This window comes from Hypanus sabinus, chromosome 12 (genome assembly GCF_030144855.1).
Source record: "Hypanus sabinus isolate sHypSab1 chromosome 12, sHypSab1.hap1, whole genome shotgun sequence".
Classification (NCBI taxonomy): domain Eukaryota; kingdom Metazoa; phylum Chordata; class Chondrichthyes; order Myliobatiformes; family Dasyatidae; genus Hypanus; species Hypanus sabinus.
Window position 1 is genome coordinate 84,132,818 of NC_082717.1, and position 27,073 is coordinate 84,159,890.

A 27,073-nucleotide genomic window follows, 5' to 3' on the forward strand; every position below is an offset into this window, starting at 1 on the left:
CCTTGAACTAGGTCACAGTAGTACAGGAGAACTGGCTGTTTCCTGGTTTGATGTCAGGCAATTGAAGTAACCCCACTGGCCGATGCATATTTGCATTTGTCTATCTGAACCTTTCACGCTTTGAACAAGAAAACCAACTTCCCTCATGGGTGATGTTGTTTCATTTCCCCGTCTTCCTCTTTGAATTATGGCAGACATGACCCAGGTAAATATTGATTTAAGTTTCTGTTTTCGATTAAAGTGTCCGACAAAAGATAAGGAAAAGCAAGAAAATGGTCCAACAGGAACTTAAAGAGCGGGAGGAAGTGGAGAGCGAATTAAATGCCATTAAGCAGTGGCTGCAAGAGACGAGAGATTATCTGCGGAACCCAACCTCTGATGCTGTTACAGAGCTGCAGGAATTGAAGGTATCCACAGAAAGAGATAGTTCAAAGTAAAATTTATTATCGGGGTACATACATGTCACCTCATACAACCCTGAGTTTCTTTTTTTCTGTGGACATACTTAGCAAATCAATAGAACGGGATCTGTAAACTATGAACATCAGGAACTGTAAACTGCAATAAAACTACGCGACTGCAAATAATAAAAATGCAAATAATACAGAAAATGAAGATAGGTGCTGGTTATTAGAAGAGGAAAGAAAACATTCATTTATAAAACTTCGACGTGTCTGGAAGCATTATGTATACCAGTCAGTGAATTCAATGGCAGGTGAGACCTCAGATTAACCTCTTGTTCAGCAGTGCAGTTCCTGTTCGGTCTTAAGCCGGACTGTCAGTCTGGAGTTTTATACTGAAGTAGGCTTGGAAACCCTAACCTTGTCAGTGAGAGGAGAAAGTACAGCTATCGACCCTCAAAGTGCCATGGCCGGGATTGAGAATGCGCTCTAAGTTTCACTGGGCAGATTTTGGAATCTCTTGTACTTTGAGCATCGTCCCACTGCAGTACGTATCCCCTATTCTGCTGTCCTGATTTTGTGTTACTGGCTTGGCTTTCTTATCTGCAATATATCCAGGCGATAATGAACGCCAAATAATAAACGGCAACTATTTGTGTTAATGTAGGACTGCTCATTAAACAAACAGCTGTAAAAAAAGAGAGAGGCAGAACGATGGTACTTTGTAGAAAGGGAATTGGAATTGCTGTATTGTCACATTTACTGAGGTAGAGCGAAAAGCTTGCCATGCATATGGTTCGTACAAATTAAATCATTACACCTTCTGTTACTGATTTGTATTGAGGTAGGGCAAGGCAAAACAATAACAGAATGCAGAATAAAGTGCAGCAAATACAGAGGAAGTGTGGTGTATAGACAATAAGGTGCAATTTCATAACAAGGTAGATGGTGAGGTTGAGCCTGTCTTCTCATGCTAGGACGCTATTCAGTAGGCTTAGAACAGCGGACTAGAAGCTGTCCTTGAGCCTACTGGTGCGTGCATTAAGGTTTCTGCATCTTCTGTCCAATGGGATAGAGAAGAGAGAATGATCGTGTTGAGTGGGTCTTTGATTATGCTGGCTTTACTGAGGCAGCAAGAAGTATAGGCAGGGTCCATTGAAGTGAGACTGGCTTCCGGGATGTGTCGAGTTGTGTCCACAACTCCACAGCTTCCTGCCATCATGGGCAGAGCAGTTGCCATATCAATTCATGATGCATCTAAGTAGGATGCCTTCTGTGGTGCAGTGATAAAAACTTGTAAGGGTTGACAGGGAATGCTGAATTTATTTAGCCTCCTGGGGAAGTAGAGATGCAGGGAACTTTCCTGGCTTTGGCTTCTATATGGTTGGACCAGGACAGGCGTTGGTGACGTTCGCTCCCAGGAACTTGAAGTTTAGAGCTTATGCTACGAGCAGCTGAAGGATCTGCTGCAAAGGTATTGGGTACTGGGCAAGAAACCAAAAACTAAAAAGATGCAGAAATAACAGGGAATACAAAGTAGCAGGAAGATGGAGTGATTGAGAGACTGGAGAGGATGTGGTGTATTGGACCACAGAGAGTTTTTAATTGAGAATTTGGGGTGTTGCTCTTTTGCAGTAACACAATATCTTGTGCTTAGGAACTGCATGGTGAAGTAGCTGCTCGACACCAGACAGTGGAACGGCTGGGAAATCGGCAGCGGGACAAGTACCTGGAGTTGTACACCATTCTGCCCTCTGAGCTCTCCGAACAACTGGCTGAGGTCAGACTAGCCCTTGGAGCCATTGAGGAACAGGTAAAGTTGGCTTTGAGTATAATGTTCTTAAAGGACTCATCGACAACTAACACAAAAATGCTGGAAGGAAACAGCCAGTCAGTATCTGCAGAAAGAGAAGCCTGTAATGTATGGATCGATTTCAATTAGAGCAATGGCTCTCCTTAGCACTACATATGGACTGATAACTTACCTATGCACATGGATCTGTTGTCTATGCATGCATGTTGATATTTCTCTATTTCTCACTCTATCTCTCTCTCTCTCTGTCTCTATCTCTCTACCTCTCTCTCTTCCCCCCACTCTCTCTTCCCCCTCTCTCTCTCCCCCTCTCTCTCTTCCCCCTCTCTCTCTCCCTCTCTCTCTTCCCCTCTCTCTCTTCCCCCTCTCTCTCTTCCCCCACTCTCTCTTCCTTTCTCTCTCCCCTCTCTCTCTCTTCCCTCTCTCTCTCTTCCCCCCTCTATCTCTCTCTCCCCCTCTCTCTTGTGAATACACCAGTTAAAGCCATCTCCCACGTGCATGCTTTTATTTAATTGATTGTCTTGCACAGACACAGCAAAACCAGACCATGTTTTTAGTAAGGGGCCCTTCCTCTTAATTGGGGGAAGTGTGAGGAAAGTTACTTCCCAAAACAGACGAGGGGAGATGGATGTAAAGTTGACAAAAGGCAATATGGAAATTGGATTCAAAGCAGAACTGGAGTGAGATGACTCACAGGCTTCCTTTGCATCCTGTTAAAGATTCTGCCTTGAACCACTCACACACTCTGTCATCAGTATCACCACCCTCCAGATATACTGCAGTAACTCAGCATGAATTCTGTGAAGACCCTTCCAAACATGTCACCTCCACCCTCGGCTCATCAATGACATGAGAACTCCACCACGTCACTAGTCATCGTTTGTTGCTAAGTTGTAATACTGTGATAACTAATCTAACCATATTTCAGGGAGATTTTTCACACCCTAGCAGACTCCAGTAGTTTGGGATTCCTTTCTCTGAGATCACTTGGGGACAAAAACTGATCTTGCCAGCAATGTCCATTATGCAAAAACATCCTCTTCACCACCTATTTACTCATCTTTCTTTGCATCACCAATACATTTTGGAACCTTGTCTTCATTGCCTTCATCCAATAAATTTATATAAATGGTTAAAGGTTGAGGACCCAGTATCAAACTCTCAGCCCGAAACGTCGACTGTATTTCTCCCTGTAGATGCTGCCTGGCCTGCTGTGTTCCACCAGCATTTTGTGTGTTGCTGTATGATATACTACTTGTTCCATCTTGCCAACTAGAAAAACCTCCATTTATGCCTACTCTTTGTTTCCTGTTAGCGAGCAAATCTTCATTGCATGTCAACGACTTACCTCCTGCACAATGGACCTATATTTCCACAGTGACCTTTCATGCAACATCTTGAAGTAGAGAACATCAATTAATGCCCCATTATCTGCAGCACCTGCTATTTCTTCTGAAAATCTCTAATAAAATGATCAAATTTTCACAAAAGCACATGGACTTTGCCCAAGTGCTGCTATCGATTGTGGCTTTCAGAAATTATTATCATTCGTCGTTGGCATCCATCTGTCTAGAAGGACAATGGGTGATGGTGATCATCATCACAAGGCTGGGCAGAAGGTATGGAGATCCTGAGATGCCCAGTTGTCAAAATCTCCCTCTCGGCCTCACCAGTGTAGTCCAAATGAAGCAATACGTTTGGCACCAGCTTGGCTGGAGGAGCTTCCAGAAGGATGTTCAAAAACGTCCAGCTGCCTTAGGGTCTCCACTCCAGATTTGCTGTCTGGGCTTACTCCTGTAACCTTCATCTCCCCTGAGGCTGCCCTCATGGCAGTGAAACGATTTACCCGTAGCTGGGGATCTGGTTCATAAGCACCAGGGCGTGTCCACACTCTGGTGGGCCTGTGGTGTGCTACATGTGCAGGGGGCCAGACCTGCTCCCCGTCCTCTTTAGTTCAGCCTGAATCCGAAAGGAGTTCAGTTCCTAACTAAGATTTTAAAAAAATGGAGACATTTAGTGCAAAGATAGCGAAAATAACGGAACAAAAGTTCGGAGCAGCTAAGCAATCGCCATCTTACCGGAAGTCCCGAAATACTGATCGAAAGGAGTTCAGTTTACGTGTGTCGTCAGCAAAGAGGCACCACATGAGGCTTGTTGTTGGAGAGGCTGTGTACTGGCAGAGAGAGACTTAAACGTTCAGCTCTCCTTTTCACAAGACTGCTTGCCAGCGATGGGAGCTGAAAGTGAGAGCGACAAGCACTACCCACTAGACTCATCACAACAACCATTTTGACATCTTTCCAAAAGTAATTGGATGATTATCTAATGGAAAATGGAGAGTGGGGGGGAATGATTATCTAATGGAAAATGGAGAGGGGGGGAATAGGACTAACTAATTATATTGTTTATGAAAACATTAAACCCTTAAGGGACTTTGTACTGTCACTACGGGAAAGCAGCCATTACATGGGACAAGTTTCTTTAATTTGTCTAAGTGGAAAATGAAGCCTCCCTTTTTGCTTTATCCCTTCCTCCACCAGCCGGATCTTCACAAGCAGCTCAGAAAGAAAAGCAGGATGTGTAAAAATAGAACCTCCACCCATTCCTCCCAGTGGCTCCACTCTCCCACTGTTTCCTTCGGCCCACCCCACCTCTCTTATTTGGTTTCAAGCTCCACCTTCCCCTTCTATCAGATCTGCAACCCTTTGCTGCCCCCACCTCTGCTTCTGGTAGTATTTTCACAATCCCTTCCTCCATCTGCCTATCAGTCCTCCTCACCTGGATGAAGCTATTGCTTGTCAGTTCTTGATTCAACTCTTCCCTTCACCTGTTTTATATGGCCACCTCCCCTCTATAACCGATCCAGGGTCTTGACTCAACATGTTAACTATCCATTTCCCTCCACAGATGCTGCCTAATCTGCTGAGTTCCTCCGGCATCCTGTTCTTTTTTGTAAAATGCAAGTCTGATTTAGACCCTGTTAACTATGAATCGTGACTCTCAGTGCTCTCGTTGTTTAGGTAAATGCAAAAGAAGGGGAGGCTGAACAAATGCGGGCAGCGACGCTGGACTTCAGCTGCAGAATGCAACAGATTTCCGACGGACTGCAAGACATTTCCAGGAAAATGAAAGAGAAGGGCACTGATATCGTGCAAGCCAAAATAGAGCAGAAGGTGAGAGGGGAAGTGCTGCTTTGTTGCTTTTTTTTTACTAGTTTTTTTTACATTTTCTACATAACTACAGATAAAAAAAACCCAGATCAAAATGAAGGACATTGATACAGTGTAAAAATAAGCATACAATAACAATCTGATACAGAGAAAGATAATTGGAAAAGCACCCAAATTGAAGACAAGTAAAATTAGTGTCCTCCCCAAGCCCCACAACACAAAACAAAAAAAGGAAACTCCAGACCACCCACAACACAATATAGAGAATATAAATCAGGACAATCAAACCCCCAAAATTGTAAATACACTTAGCAACAGAAGATATTAATGTCTATTACCAAAAGAAAAAGGAGCTGAAAACAAGGGACCGAAAAAAAACCTTAGTTAGGAGGAAGGTTATGAAAGTACTGAATAAAAGGTCCCCAGACCTTATGGAACTTTAAGTCCAAATTAAGAATTGAATAATGAATTTTTTCAAGGTCCAAGCAGGCCATAATATCATTAAGCCATTGAGCATGCGTGGGCGGGGCAACATCTCTCCATCTAAGAAGGATTAAACGTCTAGCCAGGAGAGAGGCAAAGGATAATATTCGACACTTAGACGAACTCAGACGCAAGTCTGTCTCACCCCAGAAACCGAACAAAGCAATTAAAGGGTTTGGTTCTAGGTGGTGATTCAGAATATACGATAACGTTATAAAGACATCTTTCCAAAATTTCTCCAAGCTAGGACAAAACCAGTACATATGAATGAGAGAGGCCTCGCCCCTTTTGCATTTATCACAAAGCGGTCTGATGTTAGGGTAAAATCGAGATAATTTAGATTTAGACATATGGGCTCTATGAACAATCTTAAACTGTAAGAGGCAATGGCGAGCACAAAGAGAGGTTGAATTAACCGATTTGAGAATCGAGTCCCAAGTCTCATCAGATAAGGAGGTATTTAAATCCTGCTCCCATGCCATTTTAATTTTATCCACAGGGGCACGTCATAAGGCTGTTAATTTATCTTGAATACTTGATATTAAACCTTTACCTAGTGGATTAATGGGAAGAAAAAAATCCATAACATTTTTCTCAGGCATTTCAGGGAAGTTAGGAATTAAAGGAGCAATAAAGTGTCTAATTTTGAGATATCTGAAAAAATGAGCATTGGGCAGATTGAGCTTAGCAGAGAGCTGTTGAAAAGAAGCAAAGTGATTATCAATAAAAAGATCTTCAAAATGTCTAATGCCCTTCCTATACCAATCATGGAATGCTGAGTCATACGTAGTGGGTAGAAAAACGTGATTACGTACGACAGGGCTGGAAACGGAAAAACCATGGAAACCATAAAATTTCCTAAACTGAGCCCAAATACGCAAAGTGTGTCTAACAAGAGGATTAACTATTAATCTGGACGAACTACTAGGGAGTACATAGCCAAGAAGTGCAGAGATAGATATGCTTTGTTGCTTTTGATGTTGGAGGCATTGAAAGGAAAGTTTGGTCTCGTTGGTCTTTTGTTATGGCAGATATATTTTCATCTACCCACATGAAGGGATCTTGGTAAATGTACTTGGTTGCAATGCTGTGCCATCTTGGTCTCTAACTTTATTACTATCTGACATCAGGATGGGATATATACAAGAAGGATAGAATTTGAATAGCTACAGCGCCCCATTGCAATTTTAGAAGCATTAGCAGCAGAGTGAATTGCTTGAGGTGTAACCTCCAGCCAGTTCGTGTTTAGCCTGGTTTCACAGACTCTTGAAGCAATATTTTAACTCGGAATTTTGGTGAAGGGAGGACTATGATTCACAAATCTGGTTCCTGTGCTCACTTGCATCACCACATCAAGAAATATGGCTTCACTTCAGAAAACCAATCAACAGATTTTGGCATTCCTGAACCCTTTTAACGCTGGAAATGCCAGTCCAAATGATGTGTGCACTTGAGCCCACAGCCTTGTGACTAGATTTTAAGGGTGACCACATAGAGTTTGGACAGAGGTAAGGACCCATCTTCACACCAAGTACATATCATGCCGTGCGGCATTGTGATCATACTAAATAGATTAGACTTGTAACAGGTCTGGTAACTTAAAACAAGATATCCATGAGGCACAGCAACAGAAATGTACAATGCCACAATTGGCTCTTCTTTCACTCTACCATTACCACCAGGCCACAGATCAACCCCTGTACAGTGGGGATTACAGAATGGCAGACTGGGAGAAGCAGGAGGCACGTCTTAAAACCGGCATGGTGTACACCAAATCACAAGCATGGTATACAGCATGCAACAAACTGAGTGAAGCCTTTCCACAAACAACAGGCCAGGCCAACTGTAGTGCAATGTACGTATGCAACCTCAAGATTCGTTTCCTTGCAGGCAGCCACAAAACAAAGGAACCCATTAGAACCCATGAAAAAAAGACGGTCAAATACCCAGTGCAATAAAAAAAAATGCAGACAATAAAAGTAAGCAAATAGCATTCAGAACTGAAGATCATGACAGTGAGCCACAGCCATGAAGTCTGTCATCACTGTAGCCAGTTCAGGAGCCCTGTAGTGTTCTCATGCAGGTGTAGAAACTGTGAACTAAACACCGAGTTAAACCGTAGTCAATGAAGGCAAGATCGCAGTAAGATTAACCGTTTACTGTTCACTCTTCCAAAACTGCTGATAAAACAATACAAAATATATACAGTATCTGTTTCCTTCTTGGCATCATATTTACATCATAAATACTTGTAAAACTACGACAAACTATATTACATTAAAGTCTCATTAAAATACAACATACAGTCAGAATCAACTTACGCAATCAACAACTTTAAATACACTTCAACAGAAACTTTATAGCAACGTTTCAATAGCACAAGAAAATAAACTTTATCAACTGTCATTACTTCTAACAGAATCAGCGTTAAAATTTTTACTTCAACAAATCAATTGTCTTATGAACTTACGGCGTTGCTTCTGTGATGTTTCTTAGTGCGTAGAAATGGAACTTTTCTCTTGCTGATCCTGTATGTTCAAGCCCCCTCCTTCCCGATTCTCCAAACAGGTATCTACCCACAAGACGCGGCGAAACCAGGAGTGACATCATCGCATGCCGTGATACATCACAGATAATGAATTTACCTTCAACAACTGCAACGTAGTTATCAACCTTAACTTCAACTAGAAAATAATTACAAACAAATTACTAAAGCGAAAATGTAATAAAGCTAAACAAATGCCTTAAGGGTAACTCAAGCCCATTATTTGCAAGAATAAACCTCGTCACCAGCAAGCTAAACACAGGCCCGTCCCTCGCTTACAGCCCCAACACCTTGACTTTTTAAATCTGGCCCAGTACTTCAATTAGTCCAACATCAGCTTGTTTCTCTCTCTCTGACCCGGGACCCACTGCCTTGATTCGGCCCACACACCTCAACCATCCTGAAGCTTCAAGACTTTAGTTCACACCACAAAAATAGCAGGTTGTGCAAGGGGACAAGAGGTTAAAGTGCATCAAGGGGTAAGCACTCCAGTGGTGGGATTCATACCTCCTTCACCTGCTTCATTTTTCCATCACAAGTGCAGAAGTTGGTATACTCGATGGTTGACTTTCACTTTCATTCTTAATTCCTCTGTGATTGAAGCAGTTTATGTCTGCAAGCAGACATCGTAAATAGCAAGTAACTATCATGCCACAGGGAGTGACGATCTCCAGCTAAAGAGAATTTGACCACTCATTGTTAACATTTAATGACACTCGAAAACATTACCATCACTGATTCCCATATCACCAACATCCTGGGATCACACTGACTAGACTGCTTCAAGATGAACTTCACAAACAAGAGAAAATCTTCAGATGCTGGAAATCTAAGCAACACACACAAAGTGCTGGAGGAACTCAGCAGGCCGGGCAGCATCGATGGAAAAGAGTACTGTCAACATTTTGGGTCGAAAACCTTCGGCAGACCCTTCGTTCTGCCAAAGGGTCTCAGCCCGAAACTGTTTTCCATAGATGCTGCCTGGCCTGCTGAGTTCCTCCAGCACTTTGTGTGTGTTGTCACGTTCAGCTTCGAGACTGTGTACTCTGCAATGAATAATTCACCTTGAAAGCAAAGATCTGAGGTATAGGGAAAGGTTGAGTAGGTTAGGATTTTATTCTCTGGTGTGTAGGAGAATGAGGGGAGATTTGATAGAGGTTTACACAATGATGAGGAATGTAGATAGGGTAAATGCAAGTCATCTTTTTTCTACTGAAGATGGGGGAGACTGGAACTGGAGGTCAAGGGTTAAGGATGAAAAGTGAAATATTTAAGGAGAACAAGAGGGGGAGCTTCTTCATTTCGAGGGTGATGAGAGTGTGGAACAAGCTGCCAGCTGAAGTGGTGGATGTAGGTTTGATTTCAACATTCAACAATGGTTTGGATAAGTATATTGTAGTTGGGAGGGGTATGGAGGGCTACGGTCCAGGTGCAGGTTGATGGGACGTACTAGATGGGCTGAAGGACCCATCTGTGCTGTTGTGCTTTTCCCTTGCTGCAAGATGCCTTGCCCAAATGAGTGAAGCTGGAAAACACCCAGGAAACTCAACGTGATCTACAACCTAGCAAATAATGAGGGTGGTATACCATGCACTACTCTAATCATTGAACTCCAGCAGCACACTGCACTGCAGCTATTTGTCTCGAATACTCAGGCAACATCTCTCAAACTCATGACCTTTCCCTGCAAAGGCAGGGAACACCAGCACCAAAACTCACTCCAAGTCACGCACCACCTTGACATTTAAACACATTGTTATTCCTTCAACGTCAGATGGATTTGAATCCACATATTTTCAATCAAACATCACTTTACCAGAAGGACTGCAGCAAATCGAGAACCCAGTCTTGTCATTCTAAAAAAATAACATTTTTCATTGCTTTCATTCTAACAAAGTGTTTTTTTTTAGACAACGTTCTTTTCATTTGACCTTTCATTAAAGTGCAGTTGTTATTTTGAATGTTACGCATTTTAATGAAAATACGTTTGAATATTCACTTCCCACGCAGTGATAACTTTTCAGAAGTTGGTAAACTAATTGCAGCTCCGTCATCTGGATAGACCAAGATATGTGTTTTTGCAGCCCAATGGTTCTGAAAGGAATGCAGGGCTTTAGCTGTCTTCCGGTCTTTTGGGGGGGGGGGGGGTTCAGTATGTGCGGTGAAGTGAAGATCTGGAAGTTCTCTAAAAGAGCAGCTGTCCATCTTCTCATTAATTTCAGTGTAGTTTCTGTCCACAGTAATAAAATGAGTATTTACAATTCAAATTTAACTCACTGTTCCCCTCAATCAAGCGTCACTTTTCTCTCAACACCCCTTTCTCTCGGTGCCACACCTTGCTCGTGCAGTCTCCAGTTCGTACCCTTTCCCAACCCTGAGCCTGCTGTTGACTAATCAGTGACCTTTGCCGCATAATCCTCCCGCATAATCCTCCCGCATCTTGTTTATGCCTGATTATTGAAGCTGTAACTATCTGAAAACCTACCCCTCTTGGCTTACTGAGGAAAAGAACTTTACACAACTCCCGCCTAGACTTAAGGACATTTTATGATCTACTTGTGGAATGTAAAAGTGTCATTGCATAAAAAACATTAAACTTAAGAACTGTGGCAAGATGAGGAATCTCTATACAATGTGCTATTGACTGAATAAATTATTGCAAATAACTTTATTTAAGTGATAAAGAATGGCATCTTCCCTATTATTTCATGATGTTTACCCTAGGATCCCCAGAGGGAGGTGATATGGCATTGTTTAGAACAAAGAACAGAACAATACAACACAGTACAGGCCTTTCGGCCCACATGTTGTGCCGACCCTTAAACCCTGCCCCCCCATATAACCCTCCACCTAATGGAGGGTTTAATGCCCCATCCAAAACGGAATACTACAAACAATATAGAACTGCACTAAAATATCACTCTAGATTAGGAGACACAAGAGAGACTGCAAATCCTGAGAACCTGGAGCAATATTCACAAAACGCAGGTCCAGCAGTACCTATGAAGGGCAGTGAACAGGTGGTATTTCAGCTATGGCCCTTTATCTTGACTCTGAGAGTTTTGTGTGTATCACTCTAGATTACGTGGCAGAGCGTTTGTGTTCAGGTTAGACCCACAATCTTTTCTCTGGTCCAGTATTGTAAGACTTCTCCCACTAAACCAGGAAACTGGCAAACACAGCAGATTTGAGGCACACAATTCAGACTTCAGCAGATTTGCAAAACGTGAACCTACTGTGGGACAGGACACAATTTACCTAGGGTTTGTTACCTTTTCTGCAGAAACTTTGTGACAAGCTCGACAGCTGCAATGTGAAGCTGGTGGAACTGGACGCCACTGTCCAGGATTTCATTGAGCAGAACCCTCAGCAGAGCAAGCGACTGACAGATGATATGACAAAACTGTCCAGCCTGTATCAGCAGGTCTTTCGAGAGACTGATTACAGAGCCTCCAAGCTGAACAAGGTAAGCAGAACACGAATCAGCATTCGCAGTGCGGTCTCCGTCTATTGTCATGTATCTGCAAAGTGACTGTAAAGATGGATTTATGAGCTGAAATTGAATAGCCTTGTATTCTCAAGAGAACAGAATATTAACAGGTAACTTTATTCAGTTGTTTAATGAGATTAAAAGAACCTATTGGGTAGTGAAAACTATTTGTTCCATTGAGGAAATTGAAAACTATGGGGCATAACCTTCAAGTTATGAAAATGGGTTATTTGGGTAATGTCGCAAAGCAACTCTTCACAAAAATCTGGAGCTCTATCCTCCTAAGGGTCAAATCAAAGTTTCAAAATAGCGTTTGATATGGTAAGTATATCAAAGGCTATGGAAGCAGGGCAAGTAATTAGATAGAGAGTGATTTGTCTTCATTGAATGGTGGAATAGTTCTGACTAGCGATAGGGACCACCCCTGTCCCTATGACTCTTTGATCCCAATTCGGCATGATCTGACACCTGTTTACTACCATCCTAGCTCAGCCCACCCCTTCACACTCAGCTTGAAAGACCCAATCTCTCAGGGTTACAATCCTAGAAACCGTCACTATGTGTACTAACAAACACGAGAGATTCTGCAGATGCTGGAAATCCATAGCAATGCAGACAAAATGCTGGAGGAACTCAGCAGGACAAGCAGCACCTACAGAGGGCAATAACCAGTCGATGTTATCGGGCCAAGACCCTTCATCGGGATCTGAACCAAGATGGGAGTTCTGATGAAGGACCTTGACCCAAAACATTGACTGCTTACTCATCTCCATCCAGATGAAGGGCCTCCAGCTGAAACATTGACTGATTATTCCTCTCCATAAATGCTGCCTGATCAGTTGAGTTCCTCCAGCACTTTATTTTATATACTGACCTGACTGATTTTCTGAGTGTCCAGTGATGTTCATGGAACCTCGCATCCATTGAAGTATATTTCAGGTTGTAGGTCTATGAGTAATCCAGTCAATGTAGTATTCCTGAAGGTCAAAAAACGATGAAGGGAATCAGCTTTATGACCAATGCTTTCAGTGTGGGAGACCTTTCTGGTGGTAGATTCTCATCATATACAAGAACTGGTTAAAGGGTAAAGTTTGATTAAAGGTACGCCCTAAGTATCAGTGAAAGTCAAGACATGAAAGGCCTGTTAAATCTATGTTGCAAAATTCAGCTAAACAGATGTCATAGTCATCAACTAAAGGTGCGTTCTAAAGATAAGGCATGAAAACACTGAAACACAAAGCTAGTAGAAAGTATAATAAAGTTAGATGAAGGTTTACGGAAGAGCTAAGATTAGTTAACAGTAAAATGAAAAGCTATGTTATGATACGTCATTGTAACGACAGTTCAAACCACATTTTAAAACTGTAGAGTTATGATGCTGAATTGGATTACAGACAGATTGAGTGATTGGACATAAATATTGCAAATGGAGTTTAACCCGGAGAAATGTGAGGTCAAATGGAAAGTGATCTAAGTGGAGAGAGAGAGAGAGAGAAAAGAGAGAGCAAATGACTGAACTTCAGAGGAATCCAGTGGCCTTGTGCATGAATCACAAATAGTTATCGGGCAGGTCCAACGAGTTCTGTAGATAAGAAGGCAGTTGGCCTTAATTAGGAAACGTTTGCTGTTTGAGAATAGGGTGGTTTTGTTACATTTCTACAGGTTGTTGGTGAAGGACAGTTCTGGACCCTTACCTAAAGGAGGATATTGTATCATGCAAGGCAGGCCAAAGGGGATTCACCATGCTAATTCCTGGGGTGGAGGGTTGTCCTATTGAAAGGGTAGGTAGTTAGGGTCTGTATTTTTTGGAGTGTAGAGATTAAATGGTAACTTTATTCAAACAAGGGTTGAGGATGAGATGTTTTCATTAGTGGGAGAGTCACAAGGTTAAGGGACCAATTATTTTAATCTGAGGTACATGGAGATTTCTTCACTCACAGGGCAGTAAATCTCCAGAATTTCCTGCACTCCCCCCCCCCCCCCCCCAGTAGGGACCAGATCATTAAGGTGGAGATGGATAAATATTGGAAAGAATGAGGAATTGAGGGATATAAGACAGAAGAAGAATTGAGGCCAGAGCAGATAGCCATGATGTATTGAATGGTAGACCTCCTCCTGGTCCAGTTTTCCTGTGTAACACCTGGAAGTTGCACACTCAAGCCCACATAAATATTTGACCCTACCGTATATAATAGAGTAATAAGGCACGGTATTCAGGAACATTTGAGTCTTTGGATGGTGCTCTAAACTGAGACCCCTCTGCCTTCTTGAATGAATGTGAAAGATCCCATGGGCCATTTGAAAGAGGCTCTTACCAAATTTTAATTATTAGTCACCTTTAAACGTCCCATTGAGGGGAAAATGGGGAGTAGATTCTGACTTGTAGTGGGATGGTTGAGAGTGGTGACCTAAGTTGATATAATTTATAACATGCTAAATTATGTTCAAATTACGTGGCTTTTCCTGGTGAGGTTAAAAATAGACGGGATAACTCTAGAGAATGAAGTGAGTACTTTGGTATCAGAGAGAAGTTTTAAAGGAAGCAATGCTATGCTGACAGCAATCCAGAGTCACCAGAAACAGAGTAATTGCTTTGGTGTCTTATACTCTGGTGGAGGTATGGACAGAGGCTGGTAATTTTGTTTAGATGGTAGTGACAACTCCTGTTAACAGATGCAATGCCAGCATTCATTGCCTGGCTCTTGGAGGTGACATCGTATTGAAACCAGACTACGATAAAGAGTTAGTACCTTCGCAGAGGAGAGAGGACAGGTAGAAAGAAAGTGGAGGCTGGAGAAAATTGCCCGATATTTTCCCTTGTGTTGGCATTTGACAGATTGCTGCTTCCGGTCAGGGTCAGCTTCCTTCCTCCCTCCGGCTTTTCATTATTGGCATCTATCTTCCAAATACTCACTTAAAGCTCTGCCTGCTTTGTCACACAGTTTACAGAATCCAGCTCATCATCATGTCGTGAGTATTGTGTTGGGCTTTCCTGAATATTGTTCTGAAATTCTCTCTGTCCTGTTGATCCCCTCAGGCTGCTTCCCAGCTGGAGGAATTCCATGAGATGCTGGACTTCGTACTGAAGTGGGTGGAGAAAGCAAAGAACCTGAGCCACGGTGACATCATCTGGGAATCCGCAGCCCAGCTCAACGACCAGCTGATGTCCCACCAGGTGAGACTCCTGCTCCTCTACGTGTTTTGTTTAATCCTGATGCAGGGTTTCAACCCGAGACGTTGATAAATTCCTCCCCCCCTCACCAGCTGAGTTCCTCCAGTAGATCGTTAGTTGCTGCCGATTCCAGTGTCTGCAGTCTCTTGTGTCTCCTGGTTTTTATTACGACAGCTGCGAGCTGTTACTAAGCTGGCAGCTACCTCGCATGTTGTGGCTGTTCTGCCCAAGTCCTCAACTCTGCGTTCCAGTCCACCCACGGCAACTTTTCGTTCTTTTGCTTTTGAAAAATCTGTTGACCTCTAGTCTAAAAATACCCTGAGAGCTTGCTTCCCAGACCTTATGAAGAAGAGATTTCCAAAGATTCCAAACCTTAGAAGAAAAAAATACTTTGTCTGCCTTAAATAACGATTCGGACAGTAATCCCTGTTCTAAGTGCTTCTCAGAGGAGAAATATCCCGTCTACATCCATCCTGTCAGGACTCCTCCGTGTACGAGATGATTCTCCTCTGACTGTTGAAAACTCCAGCGGATACAAGCCAAGCCTGTAGCATTGTTCCATGTGAGACAACCTGCACAATCCAGGAAGGATCTGGTAAACCTCCCATGAACTGCTTTTGTTATCCTTCTCTGGGATGCCATTGATCACAAAATTGCACCGCATACCATTTCATACAAATATCGTAATCTACCCTATGGTTAATTTAGGAATCATACAGGGGAAATTTGTTAATCTCAAAAATGTGTACCGTATATCTTGTATACTGTGGTTTCCTCATCTGCAACGAGCATGAAAAGAAGTTTGAATGGCACACTTCAGCAAATCTCCACCAAAACAGGTGACCTATTATACAGATCGCAGCTAATAATTGCTGGGTGTCCTTACCTGAATCAAATATTTAAGTCCAGTTGCAAATGCATTTCATCAATCAAGTCCTGGTTGGTGACATTGTTTTGCCATCCTATAGTCCTTGGGTGGCAATAGCGTCTGTCCACGGGGCCCCACTGGGACCACTGAGTGAACCTGAGACCCGGACATGCAACTCTAACCCGAAGCACAAATAGCCATTAGCAACAAGGAGACTGGGGACACTTAAAGGCAATTTCTTGCAATGGGGAGCAAAGTGGAAACTCTTTTAGGAGGCTGAATAGATGTGGCCCCTGGCTGAGGCGGGGGGGGACGGGACTTAAGAGGTAAACATGAAAGGAAAAAAGAAGTAGAAGTGCCACATTAGCCGGGAGAAAGCTGGGGGAGGTCGCTCAGCATTTATTTCCTCAGACAGAGTTGCTGATGCACGAGACCCCTGTGATGGGAAACGAGCTACTATTCCTACATCTTCCATGGCATTACCCCCTTGACACAACGTTGTCAAGCAACCTCAGGCTTCAGGGCACAGCTGACCACTGCGGGTGCCACCTCCCTGGTGGGAGGAGGTCCACACGGTCATGGTTTCTAATGGATGATTTGGCTCGTCTCTGCTTCATGCACTTTTAGGATGTTAATGCTGTTAACGTGGTTGGTATGATCTGGCCATTTACTGCTCAATGCTGTGTTAGGTCACATTTCCTCTGCAGCAAGAGTGGCTGCATTCACGTAATTTCAAGCAATAATTTATTAACTTTAAGGAACTTTGGATATTCAGAGGTCAGGATATCTTCATTAAGCTTGCTGTTCTCTGCAGGACAAGGCTGATTGATTGAAAGATGTAACAAGTTGGTTCCAAAATGACCTGATGGCACGACAGTCAATGCCATTTGTTCTCACTCTAGGCGACGCTGCGCGAGTCGGAGGAAATCCAGAGTGACCTGCAGGCCATGGGTGAGAAGTTGGACAGTGTCAGTGACGTGTATCAGACGGCAGTCCTGTCTCAGCAAGTGAGCGACCTCCGCCAACAGACCGAGGAGCTCCAGCAACTTCTGCGAACTCGGCTGCAAAGCCTGCAAGATGCCGCCAAGGTAAGCCAGCCGCCTGTTTTTTTTAACAGCCCCTTTGTGAAATGAGAACGTATGTGAGCAGGACCAGTTGTGGCTTCAACAAGGCTGCTTAGCCCAGTGGTGTGCTAAGTAAACACTAAGGCAAGGGTGAAATTTACAAATTCATAAAAAGATATTAAATTATGTTTCCACCAGGAAAAAAAACTCTACACTAATTCTTGAGACTGAATTTAAGACTTGAGGTAAAATCATGTAAAGGGCTCCATAGAATGTCTAATACAAAGGCACCACTGTTTTGGTCAAATACTGTTTATATGCCACATAAGTCTTTACCCATTATATTTAATCTCACCTTATCAATGAATCATTCAATTATTACTGGCTCAAGTATTTATGTTTTCCTTCCTATATACAGCTGTACTGTTTACCTCACCTTCTGGATAAAGGAGTTTCCTCTGAACTACATTTATTCTTTTTCAGAAGATATTCATATGATTTATGCTCATCTTTCATTGATTGAGATCCTGTACTGATGTGGCAGAATCAGGTTTCATATCACTGACATATGTCATGAAATCTGGTGTTTTGCAGCAGCAGTTTGATGCAATACATAAAAAAACTGTAAATTAAAATAAGAAATAGATATATAAAAATGAATTTAAATAAGTAATCCAACAAGAGAGTAAACACAATGATGTAACGTTCAATGGTTGGTTCATTATCCTTTCAGAGATCTGATGGTGGAGGGATGAGCCCGTTACTAAAATGTTGAATGTGTGTCCTCGGGCTCCTGGACCTGCTCTTTGATGGTAACATTGAGAAGAGGACATACCCTGAGTGATGGGGGTCCTTGATGATGGATGCTGCCTTTTGAGGCATCTCCTTTTGAAGACGTCCTTGATGCCGGGATGGTTGCCATGATGGAGCTGGCTGAGTGTGCAAGCACTTGCTGCTGTTTCAGTCCCGTGCAGTGACCCCTCCGTACCAGATGGTGATGCAACCAGCTAGAATGCTCCCCACTGTACATCTGTAGAAATTTGCAAATCTTTGGTGGCATACCAAATCTCCTCGAAATCCTAATGAAATATAGCCGCCTCCTTTGCAATTGCGTCAATACGCTGGGCTCAGGGTAGGTCCTCAGAGATGTTGACACCCAGGAACTTGAAACTGCTCACTCAATGGGCTGCCGATCCCTCAGTGAAGACTGGTGAGTGTTCGCCCAACTTCCCTTCTTGATGTCCACAATCAATTCCTTGGTCTTATTGACGAAGAGTGCGAGGATGTTGTTGCGACACCACTCAACCAGCTGGTCTGTCTCACACCTGTACACCACCTCATCCCCATCTGAGATTCTGCCACAAACAGTTGCATCATTGGTAAATGTATAGTTGGAGTTTGAGGTGTTCCTAGCCAGGGTGTAGAGAGGGAGATTGTCCCATTGTTGTACCTTTTGAGGCTGTGATACCTGCAGAAAGAATATCGTGTTGCCAAAGAAGGGAACTGTGTTGCCACAAGTGAGACAGGTAACACTCTGTGCGTCTTCCTTTCTCCCTGAGCCATTTCCAGGTCCAGCTCTCATTAGATTAAACCTGGCACATCAAAGAGAGCTATTTGGAACAGATGAACTTGAGGTGCAACATGTCTCTCTTCATCAAGGAGCCTTCTTAGATTCTAGTCAACATCCTTTATAGAATATACAGTATGGGTCAAAAGTCTGAGGCACATATATATAGCTAGGGTGCCAAAGACCTTTGCACAGTACAGTATTTGTCAACGTGGAGTGGAGAGTGAGCTTGTAAATCTGGCAGGAGCACAGGATGTTGGAAATGGTGAGGGGTGTGGGACAGGTGGCAGAGAAGGACTGCTGGTGGGGAGGGCGATTGAGGTTGGTGGCATGGGTGCAGACATACCCCGTCCTGAGAAACCAAGCAAGGTAATCTGATTCCAAACAATTGGTTTATTGACCATTACAGATGTCTTTCTGGTGCTTCCACTTCCTTCCCGTGATTTCCCTCTCCTTGAACCCTTCCCACTTGCAGTACACAATAGACACCCATATCAGAATCGGGTTTATTATCACTCACAAAGATAGACAAAGGAGAATCAGCTGAAATTGTGCATTTGGATTTTGAGAAGGCCTTTGACAAGGTGCTGTACATGAGGCTGCTTAACAAGCTACGAGCCCATGGTATTACAGGAAAGATTCCAGCATGGATAGAGCAATGGCTGATTGGCAGGAGGCAAAGAGTGGGAATAAATGGTTGGCTGCCAGTGACTAGTGATGTTCCAGAGGGGTTTGTGTTAGGACTGTTTCTTTTTATATTGTATTTAATGATTTAGATGATGGAATTAATACCTTTGTTGCAAAGTTTACAGATGATTTGAAGATGGGGGGGGGGGGTGTCAAGTAGTTTTGAGGAAGTTGAGAAGCCACAGAAGGACTTAGACAGATTAAGAAGTTGCAGACAGAATACAGTGTCGGGAAACGTATGGAGAGAGATACAAAAACTGAGGGGCAAAGGGACTTGGGAGTCCTTGTGCAGGATTCCATAATGGTTAATTTGCAGGTCGAGCCTGCAGTGAGGAGGGCAAAAGCAATGTTAGCATTCATTTCAAGGGGACTAGAGTATAAAAGCAAGGATATAATGTTGAGTCTTTTCAAGTGCTGGTGAGGCCCCACTTGCAGTATCGTGAGCAGTTTTGGGCCCCTTATCTTAAAAAAGGGTGCACCAAAACTGGAAACAGTTCAAAGGAGGTTCATAAAAATGATTCCAGGTTTGAATGGCTTGTCATATGAAGAACATTTGATGTCTCTGGGCCTGTATTCTCCAGAATTCAGAATAAGGGGTGACCCCATTGATACCTACTTGATAGAGTGGATGTGGAGAGGATGTTTCCTATGGTGAAAGAGTGTTCCTATGGTAAGACCAGAGGACTTGGCCTCAGAATAGACAGGCGTTCTTTAAGAATGGAATTTCTTTAGCCAGAGAGTGGTGAATCTGCGGAATTCATTGCCACAGCCAGCTGTGGAGGCCAAGCCCTTATGTATATTGAAGGCAGAGGTTGATAGGTTCTTGACTGGCCAGGGCGTGAAGACATAGACAGAGAGAAGGCAGGAAACTGGGGCTGAGAGGAAAATTGGATCAGCCATAATGAAATGGCGGAGCAGACTTGATGGGCCAAATGGCCTAATTCTGTAGCTGTATCTTATAGTCTTAAGGTCTATTTTTTTTTATGGCAGCAGTATAATGCATACATAAAATCATTACAGTACTGTGCAAAAGTCTTGGGCACCCAAAGTACATATATGTGCCTCAGACTGTACTGTAGATGTGTTTAGGGAGCATTATGGACAGCTCCTGGTCTGTACTTTCTCCAAAGCCACATTACACACTGCCACCTGGCAGGACTTTCCTCTTCACACAGCTGCTCAAAACCAGAAGAATTTGATGTGGCTTTGTGTAAGGAACCGAGAACAGGGTGGTTACTGCTTTTGTACGGATTACTAAGAAAAGAGGGTAAGATGTGGCTTAATATAAATTATTAAAATTATCTAAGTTTTCACTAGGATCAGTGCAGAGAGAGTCCTTCCACTTATGTGGAATCCAAAACACGAGCCCATTATTATTTTAGTCACTAATCTAGTAAGAAACTCAGGAGAACCTAGGGTTTCATTTGTAATTTTTATATAAGCAATATTATAATTTAAGATATTTAATGTTTTGACAATCTGTTAATTGAAAAATAAATCACCTTTGCATGATATAAAGCCGCCTACTGAACACAGAGAAAGGATTGGAATATGTAAAGCCTGTCTTCCTTTACCCTTAAATACTTAAATTCAGCAGCTTTAACAATGACTCTTGGTTTACAAAGATTTTGAATGGGAGTTAATTGTTTTGTACTTGAATGTATTCAGTGTTATACAACAAATTTTATTTCCCAATGCAGGAACATTATACCTCAATGGGAACTATAGAGGATTTTAGTCCCTAAAGTTTAAGCTGTAATTGCATTTTAAGATTGAAGTGTGTAGTTTTCTGACCACAATCCATGTATGGAGCATAGACTGGCAATGTGCAACAGCTTGAGAAATCCATTGGCTGGTTCATGTTTCAAAGTCAGAGAAGTGTTTACAATGTACATCCTGAAATGCTTTTTCTTCACAACCATCCACAAAACCAGAGGAGTGCCCCCAAAGAATGAATGACAGTTAAATATTAGAACCCCAAAATCCCCCCCCCCAGCTCCCCTCCCTCCCTTGCGTAAGCAGCAGCAAAGCATCAATCCCTCCCTCCCTCCACCAGCAAAAAAAGCATTGACACCCTCCACCGACCACTCAGGCCTGCAACAAAGCAACAGCAAAGACATAGATTTGTAGTACCCCTAGGACTACTCGTTCACTCAGTTTTCGACATTCCACAGGCCCTCTCTCTCCCTAATGAGGGAGAAAGAGGTGTCTCCGTTTCATAGTGAGAGGGGAGACATAACAAACGGCTCGCTGGTTTCGATGTTAAAAGTCCGTTGCATCACCTTTTCCGAGCACTGTGCCCAAAGATCTCATGTCTTTGGGCACACAACAGAGATCTTCCGACTCCCGTGACACACCGACTTTTGATCTACCTGTCTCCTGAGCCACGAGATCCCGGAAATCCGAAGGTGAGCTGTGGTCTTAGGGTGCATCCTTGGCATGTTGGATAACGGCCAGCCGTGAAACCCTGAGAGCGGGTCCCATTCCCGCGAAGAACCGAAGTCAGTGTGTAACTCCAGGTCAGGGTCTTCAAGAGAACCCAGAAATGGAAAAACAGAGATATTAAAGATAGAAATGGAGCTGCTTTCTCAATAATCATCATTACGTTTCTTTCAGTGCTGAGATTCATTTAGTTATTTCCAGTTACAACGTGGAATAGCCCCTTCCGGCCCTTGGAGCTGCATCACCCAGCAACCCCCTCTAACCCCGACTTGACCTGAATCCAATCACAGAACAATAAACTCCTTAGTGAATTGGATAAACTTCTGTAAAGTCATCAACATTGTAAGGTATAACATTACCATGTTCATTGTCCAGCTATGGGATGTGTTCCAGAATAATACCAAACAATTTTTTTTTAAAAAAACACAGCACAAATACAGCACTCACAATCTGGATTGATGCCATGATGTGAGAAAGTTAAATGCTGAGAACCATCTTAATCATATCACCGATATCCAGAGTTGATGATCTTTTATTGTTTTTTGGAGGAGGTAGAATTGCATTTGGCTGATAATGATACTTGTAAATATCTGATCCTATATTCTTACTCAACCAATCCTTTGTCACTTTAATTATTCTTATAGCAACTTTAATACGATAAAACTTACTGACATTTTTCACAGGAGCTATATCTAATTAACATTGATCCATATTGTAAGATATTGAGATATCTGTAAGGAGGTGACTGCTGAGGGAGGAAGTTCCAATGTTTATTGTACTAATCAGACAAAGGACAGGAAAAGCACTGTATTAATTTCCTGAGGAGGAGGATTGAAGCTGAGTAACTGGTGATAAAGTGTAATGGCTTGTAGCAAAAGTGAGATAGACTGTGGAGCTATGATGGTGTTGGGGGTGGAGAGAATATGGTGGGAATACAGGCAAAACTAAGAATTAGGTCATTCTATCATCTAGACTTACTGATTGAACAAATGTGTTGGGAAGGGGAAGCTTAATCAGGATCTTTTGTGTCGGCACCTTGTCCTATTGCTAAGCAGTTGATAGACTCAGTTCAGTCTATTTTTCATTGGCCTATGGTCTTCTATTGTCCCCTGCTTGTCTTTAAGGTGTAGAGAGTACATCCTGTGGTAAGGGGTCATGTGGAACTAGTGGAAGATGTTGTGTGCACATTAGACAGTAGAACTAGAGAAGTGCAGACGTTATGGGTTGAAATGGGAAAAAGAAACATATCTCTCTCACACACACACACACACACACAATCAATCAAATATATATGTGTGTAGCTAAATGCTTGAGACTTTTGCACAGTACTGTAGGAATTTTATGTATTGCACTGTATTGCTGCCACAAAAAAAGCAAATTTCATGACATGTGAATGACGGTAAACCTAATTCTGATACAGGTCTCTATTGTGGACTGAGAGTGGGAAGGGTTCAGGGAGAGGGAAATCACGCTCGGGAAAAGGGGAAGGGAGAGGGAAGCACCTGAGAGACATCCTGTAATGATCAATAAACCAATTGCTTGGAATCAAATGACCTTGCCTGGTGTCTCAGGGCTGGGTGTGTCTGCACTGGTGCCAACCCCCACCACCCCTGGCATTCCTTCTCTGCCACTTGTCCCACACCCCTCCCATGTTTTTCAGATGAGATTAACGACACTGCTCTCTATCAAACAATGTTGGGAAGGACTAAGTCTGCAGTGAAAATGCATCACTGCAAACTGAGAAGCAATGGCCAAGTGACATACATTGTGCTAATTTGTGTACCCCACAGGATATGGAACAGTTTGAGACCGAGGTGAAGAGTCTGCAAGCAATGGTGAAGCAGGCACAAGTGACTTTGACTTCTCCTGAGCTCGCTCGCCTGTGTCTTAAGGAGCAACTCTTCCAAAGACAGGTACCGGATATAGAAAGCGCCATTTGAACTTATGCTTGTGAGGGGGTTATTTAAAAGAGTGATCCAGTTCATCCCATGACCCTGCTCTTACACCACAGCCCTCTCGGTAAATTGTCCTTTCAATTCGCGCTGAAATTTATTTGATTCTGCTTCCATCATCATTTCAGGTTACCCACTGCTGCCTAAAAGAATTCCTCTTATCTATTCATTTTTATTTGTTTTGGCAATTTATGTTCCCAGCAGGAAAATTCCAAAAACCATCTATCGAGTCAAAATTCCCCATTGTGAAATCTTTGCAAACACCAAGCAAGCCAGCCTCTGCAGAAAGAGCAAGAAAGCCAGCACTTTAGGTTGAACACCCAAGGGTTATTGACTTGAAGTGCTCACCCTGCATTTCCTTCTGCAGATGCTGTGTGACCTGAATGTTCTACTTTTATTTCAGATTCCCTGCACCTGCAGTTTTATTTTGTTGTTTTCATTTGCTATAAAATCCTTTCCAGGGGTCCTGCTCGCAGGAAAACTACCCTACAATTCCTCATCTCACTACCTGACTTAAGGTTCCTTACCAAAGACAGTCTCCCCCTTGAGACTTGAGTTCAGCAATTTTTATATGCACCAAAATATTATACCAGCTGAGACAACTTTGACTGTTTTCAGCGTATGCCCAACACTCAGTCATCAAGGCTGCTTTGTATTCGATAGGACTTCCACAGTCTGTAGGGCCAAAGCACCTACAGTTTCTTTGGCATAGAACCATGCCGTAACTGTATGTTACTATATACACCCCCCACCCCCCAGTATAAACCCACAAATCCCAATATCCTTAATGATTCAGCTCCATCAGTTTCTGTGGTGGGGTAGAAGTCCTAAGAAGCAAATTGCCTCAGATCCCGGCGAATGGGATCCATTCATGGCCAAGGGTGCTATCATGAATACTAGTGTGGCACTGTAGATCAGGCTTGGGGGGGGGGGGGGGAGACCAATCCACACTGCTAATGATTACTTTTATCCTACAGAGTTTCCAAGATTCTGCCCAGTTGCAAGTTCTGCAGTTTTTACGGGGGTTTACTGAACAGTAATTTTCAGGATTCTTTGGGAACTCTGTCCCTACCCAACAATGTCCAAAATCACTTTTTTTGAAGCTGAGTGAAGCTAGATGGGCATCAAACCCCTTCGATACACCTGTGAAGGGGATGGAATCCCAGTGGAATCCAGCTTCATCCTAGATCTGTGTAAAGCTCCCATCTCCCATTCTGCAGTCCCTGCCCTCCCCAGTAATTCTGACTTATCTTTCGATCTGAGCCCAACAGATCATTCAGGTGTTGTTCAGACTGACGGTGTGGTTTCTGTCTGGCTAGAGGTTGCTGGCTGACATGGAGGGGTTCAAGCAGAAGGTACAGGCTGTGCAGAAACATCAGGCTGCCCTGCGAATTCCAGAAGAAATAGTCACCAATCTGCCCATCTGCCAGACTGCGCTGAAGCTGCAGGAGGAAGCCAGTCGTCTGCAACACACTGCCATCCAGCAGTGCAACATCCTACAGGTAGGCTTGAGTCGGGCGCGGCCAAAGCCCACAGTGACGCGGTCGCAAGTCGCTCGGAGCAGGTGGAAAGTTGGGGCTGCAGGGGTGGGTGAGCGATGTAACTTGGTAACGCAGCTTGTTCCATGACTTGTCACTGCTCCCACCCATCCCCACTGAGGCACAGTGGCTACGCCGCAGGTACTCACTGTGACGGCTTCAGCAGCAACCTGAGGACAGAGTTACGCCACTCCAGAGTGGAATGGGTCAGTGCCCTTCATCACACACTCTGGTAGTTACAGTGATGTGATGTAGGAAGTAAAAGGCTGGAAACATTCCAGCAGGTCGGGCAGCATCTGTGGCGAGAGGAACAGAGTGAGTGGATCAGGTCCGAGGATCTGACAGAGGGGCTCAGACCCGGAGGGTTAACTGTATTTTTCTTTGCACAGATGCTGCCTGACCCCTTTCCAGATCAGCAGTTTCCGTTCCATTTTTGCTGTCTTATTAAGGCTCACCACCACTTTCTCAAATAGTTGCAGTATATATCCGAGCAACACACACAAAATGCCGGAGGAACTCAACAGGCCAGGCAGTATCTATGGAAAGGAGTAAACAGTCGGTGTTTCGGGTCAAGACCCTTCATCAGGACATCTTGTTTGTGATTGGACAGTATATATCTATTTCCTTTTCTATATTCCCCTATAATAACAATTTATATTCCTCCTTTCAGTTTTGCTCGTGAGCCTGTCCAAATGTCCCGTATAGGTTGCTACGGTGTCTGCTTCCATCATCTCCCCTGGAGTGCTTTCTGAGCACCTACCACTGTGTGTGTGTAAAAAAAAAACAAGCAATAAATGCTGGCCTTTTCAACAACACTCACATCACAGGGATGATCACTTAAAAATGGACAACTTAACCTCAATGCACTGTGTCCTTTGCTTGAAAAAACTCTCTCTCCCAGCTTCCTACACAAATGGCTGTGAGGAAAAAGAGAGATATGAGTGTTCAGTTAAATAAAAGCTACTCTTGCAGTTTCAGTCAGAAGTGAGCATGGAACAGGAACAGGCTTGTTACTTCTTACATGACTTCTTATGATGCCATGTGCCTGTCTGAATTCCTATTGAAGGCTGCTATTATATCTGCTTCCACCATTTCCCATGGCATCAAAGTCAACAGTTAAGGTCAAGATTAATGTCATCTTGCACAAAAGTTTATTTGCGACATCACAGGCACATAGCATTGTAAGAAGTAGCATTCACAAGAATAATTTAAACTATAACAATTTTTATGAGAAAGAGTTAGAACAAAAGGGAAGTCCATTTTAGTCCAAAGTGGTCACAGCGTTGCTAAATGGTAGTGATTAGGGTATTGGTGGTTGGTTCGAGAACTGAACGGTTAAAGGGAAGTCATTGTACTTGAACCTGATGGTGTGGGACTTCAAGCCTTTGTGCCTCTCGCTGATGGTAGCAGTGAGAGGATGGCACGGGCTGGGTTGTGGGGATCTTTGATGATAGATATTGCCTTCTTGAAGCTCCACCTCCTGTATGTGCTACCAGTGATGGGGAGGGTTGTTTCCATTATGCATTAGGCAGAGTCCACTACTCTCTGCAATTTCTTATGTTCCTAGATACTCTAACTGGTGTATCAAACCATGATTCAACCAGTCACGACACTTTCAACAATACAGCTATGTTTGGTGCCAAGCTAAACCTGCTTAATCTCCTAAGAAACCACCGTCCTTTCTTTGTGATTGTACTGATGTGCTACGGCCATCACGTAATTCTCCTTTAAACTTTTCCCTCTCTTCACTTAAATCTACACCCTCAATTATTTGTTATTTCCACCCTGGGTTTGATTTCCACGAGAACAGAATTGAAATGTTTAAGATGTGTACTTTGCCTTAGCAACTCGAGAAAGTTTGCCAAATGATAAAGCAATTAT

The 27,073-nt window shown here is 43.2% G+C and overlaps 1 protein-coding gene across 12 annotated transcripts in view; it reads left to right on the forward strand.

Annotated features, from left to right (window-relative positions):
• The window catches only part of syne1b (spectrin repeat containing, nuclear envelope 1b), a 543,459-nt gene that overhangs the window by 293,379 nt on the left and 223,007 nt on the right, over nucleotides 1-27,073 (forward strand). For all 12 annotated transcript variants that reach the window (XM_059986320.1, XM_059986330.1, XM_059986328.1 and 9 more), the window contains 8 exons: nucleotides 242-407; nucleotides 2,059-2,214; nucleotides 5,235-5,387; nucleotides 11,696-11,878; nucleotides 14,940-15,077; nucleotides 16,845-17,030; nucleotides 23,493-23,615; nucleotides 24,974-25,156. In XM_059986320.1, the coding sequence (XP_059842303.1) occupies nucleotides 242-407; nucleotides 2,059-2,214; nucleotides 5,235-5,387; nucleotides 11,696-11,878; nucleotides 14,940-15,077; nucleotides 16,845-17,030; nucleotides 23,493-23,615; nucleotides 24,974-25,156 (1,288 nt within the window). The remainder of the gene's footprint in view (nucleotides 1-241; nucleotides 408-2,058; nucleotides 2,215-5,234; nucleotides 5,388-11,695; nucleotides 11,879-14,939; nucleotides 15,078-16,844; nucleotides 17,031-23,492; nucleotides 23,616-24,973; nucleotides 25,157-27,073) is intronic.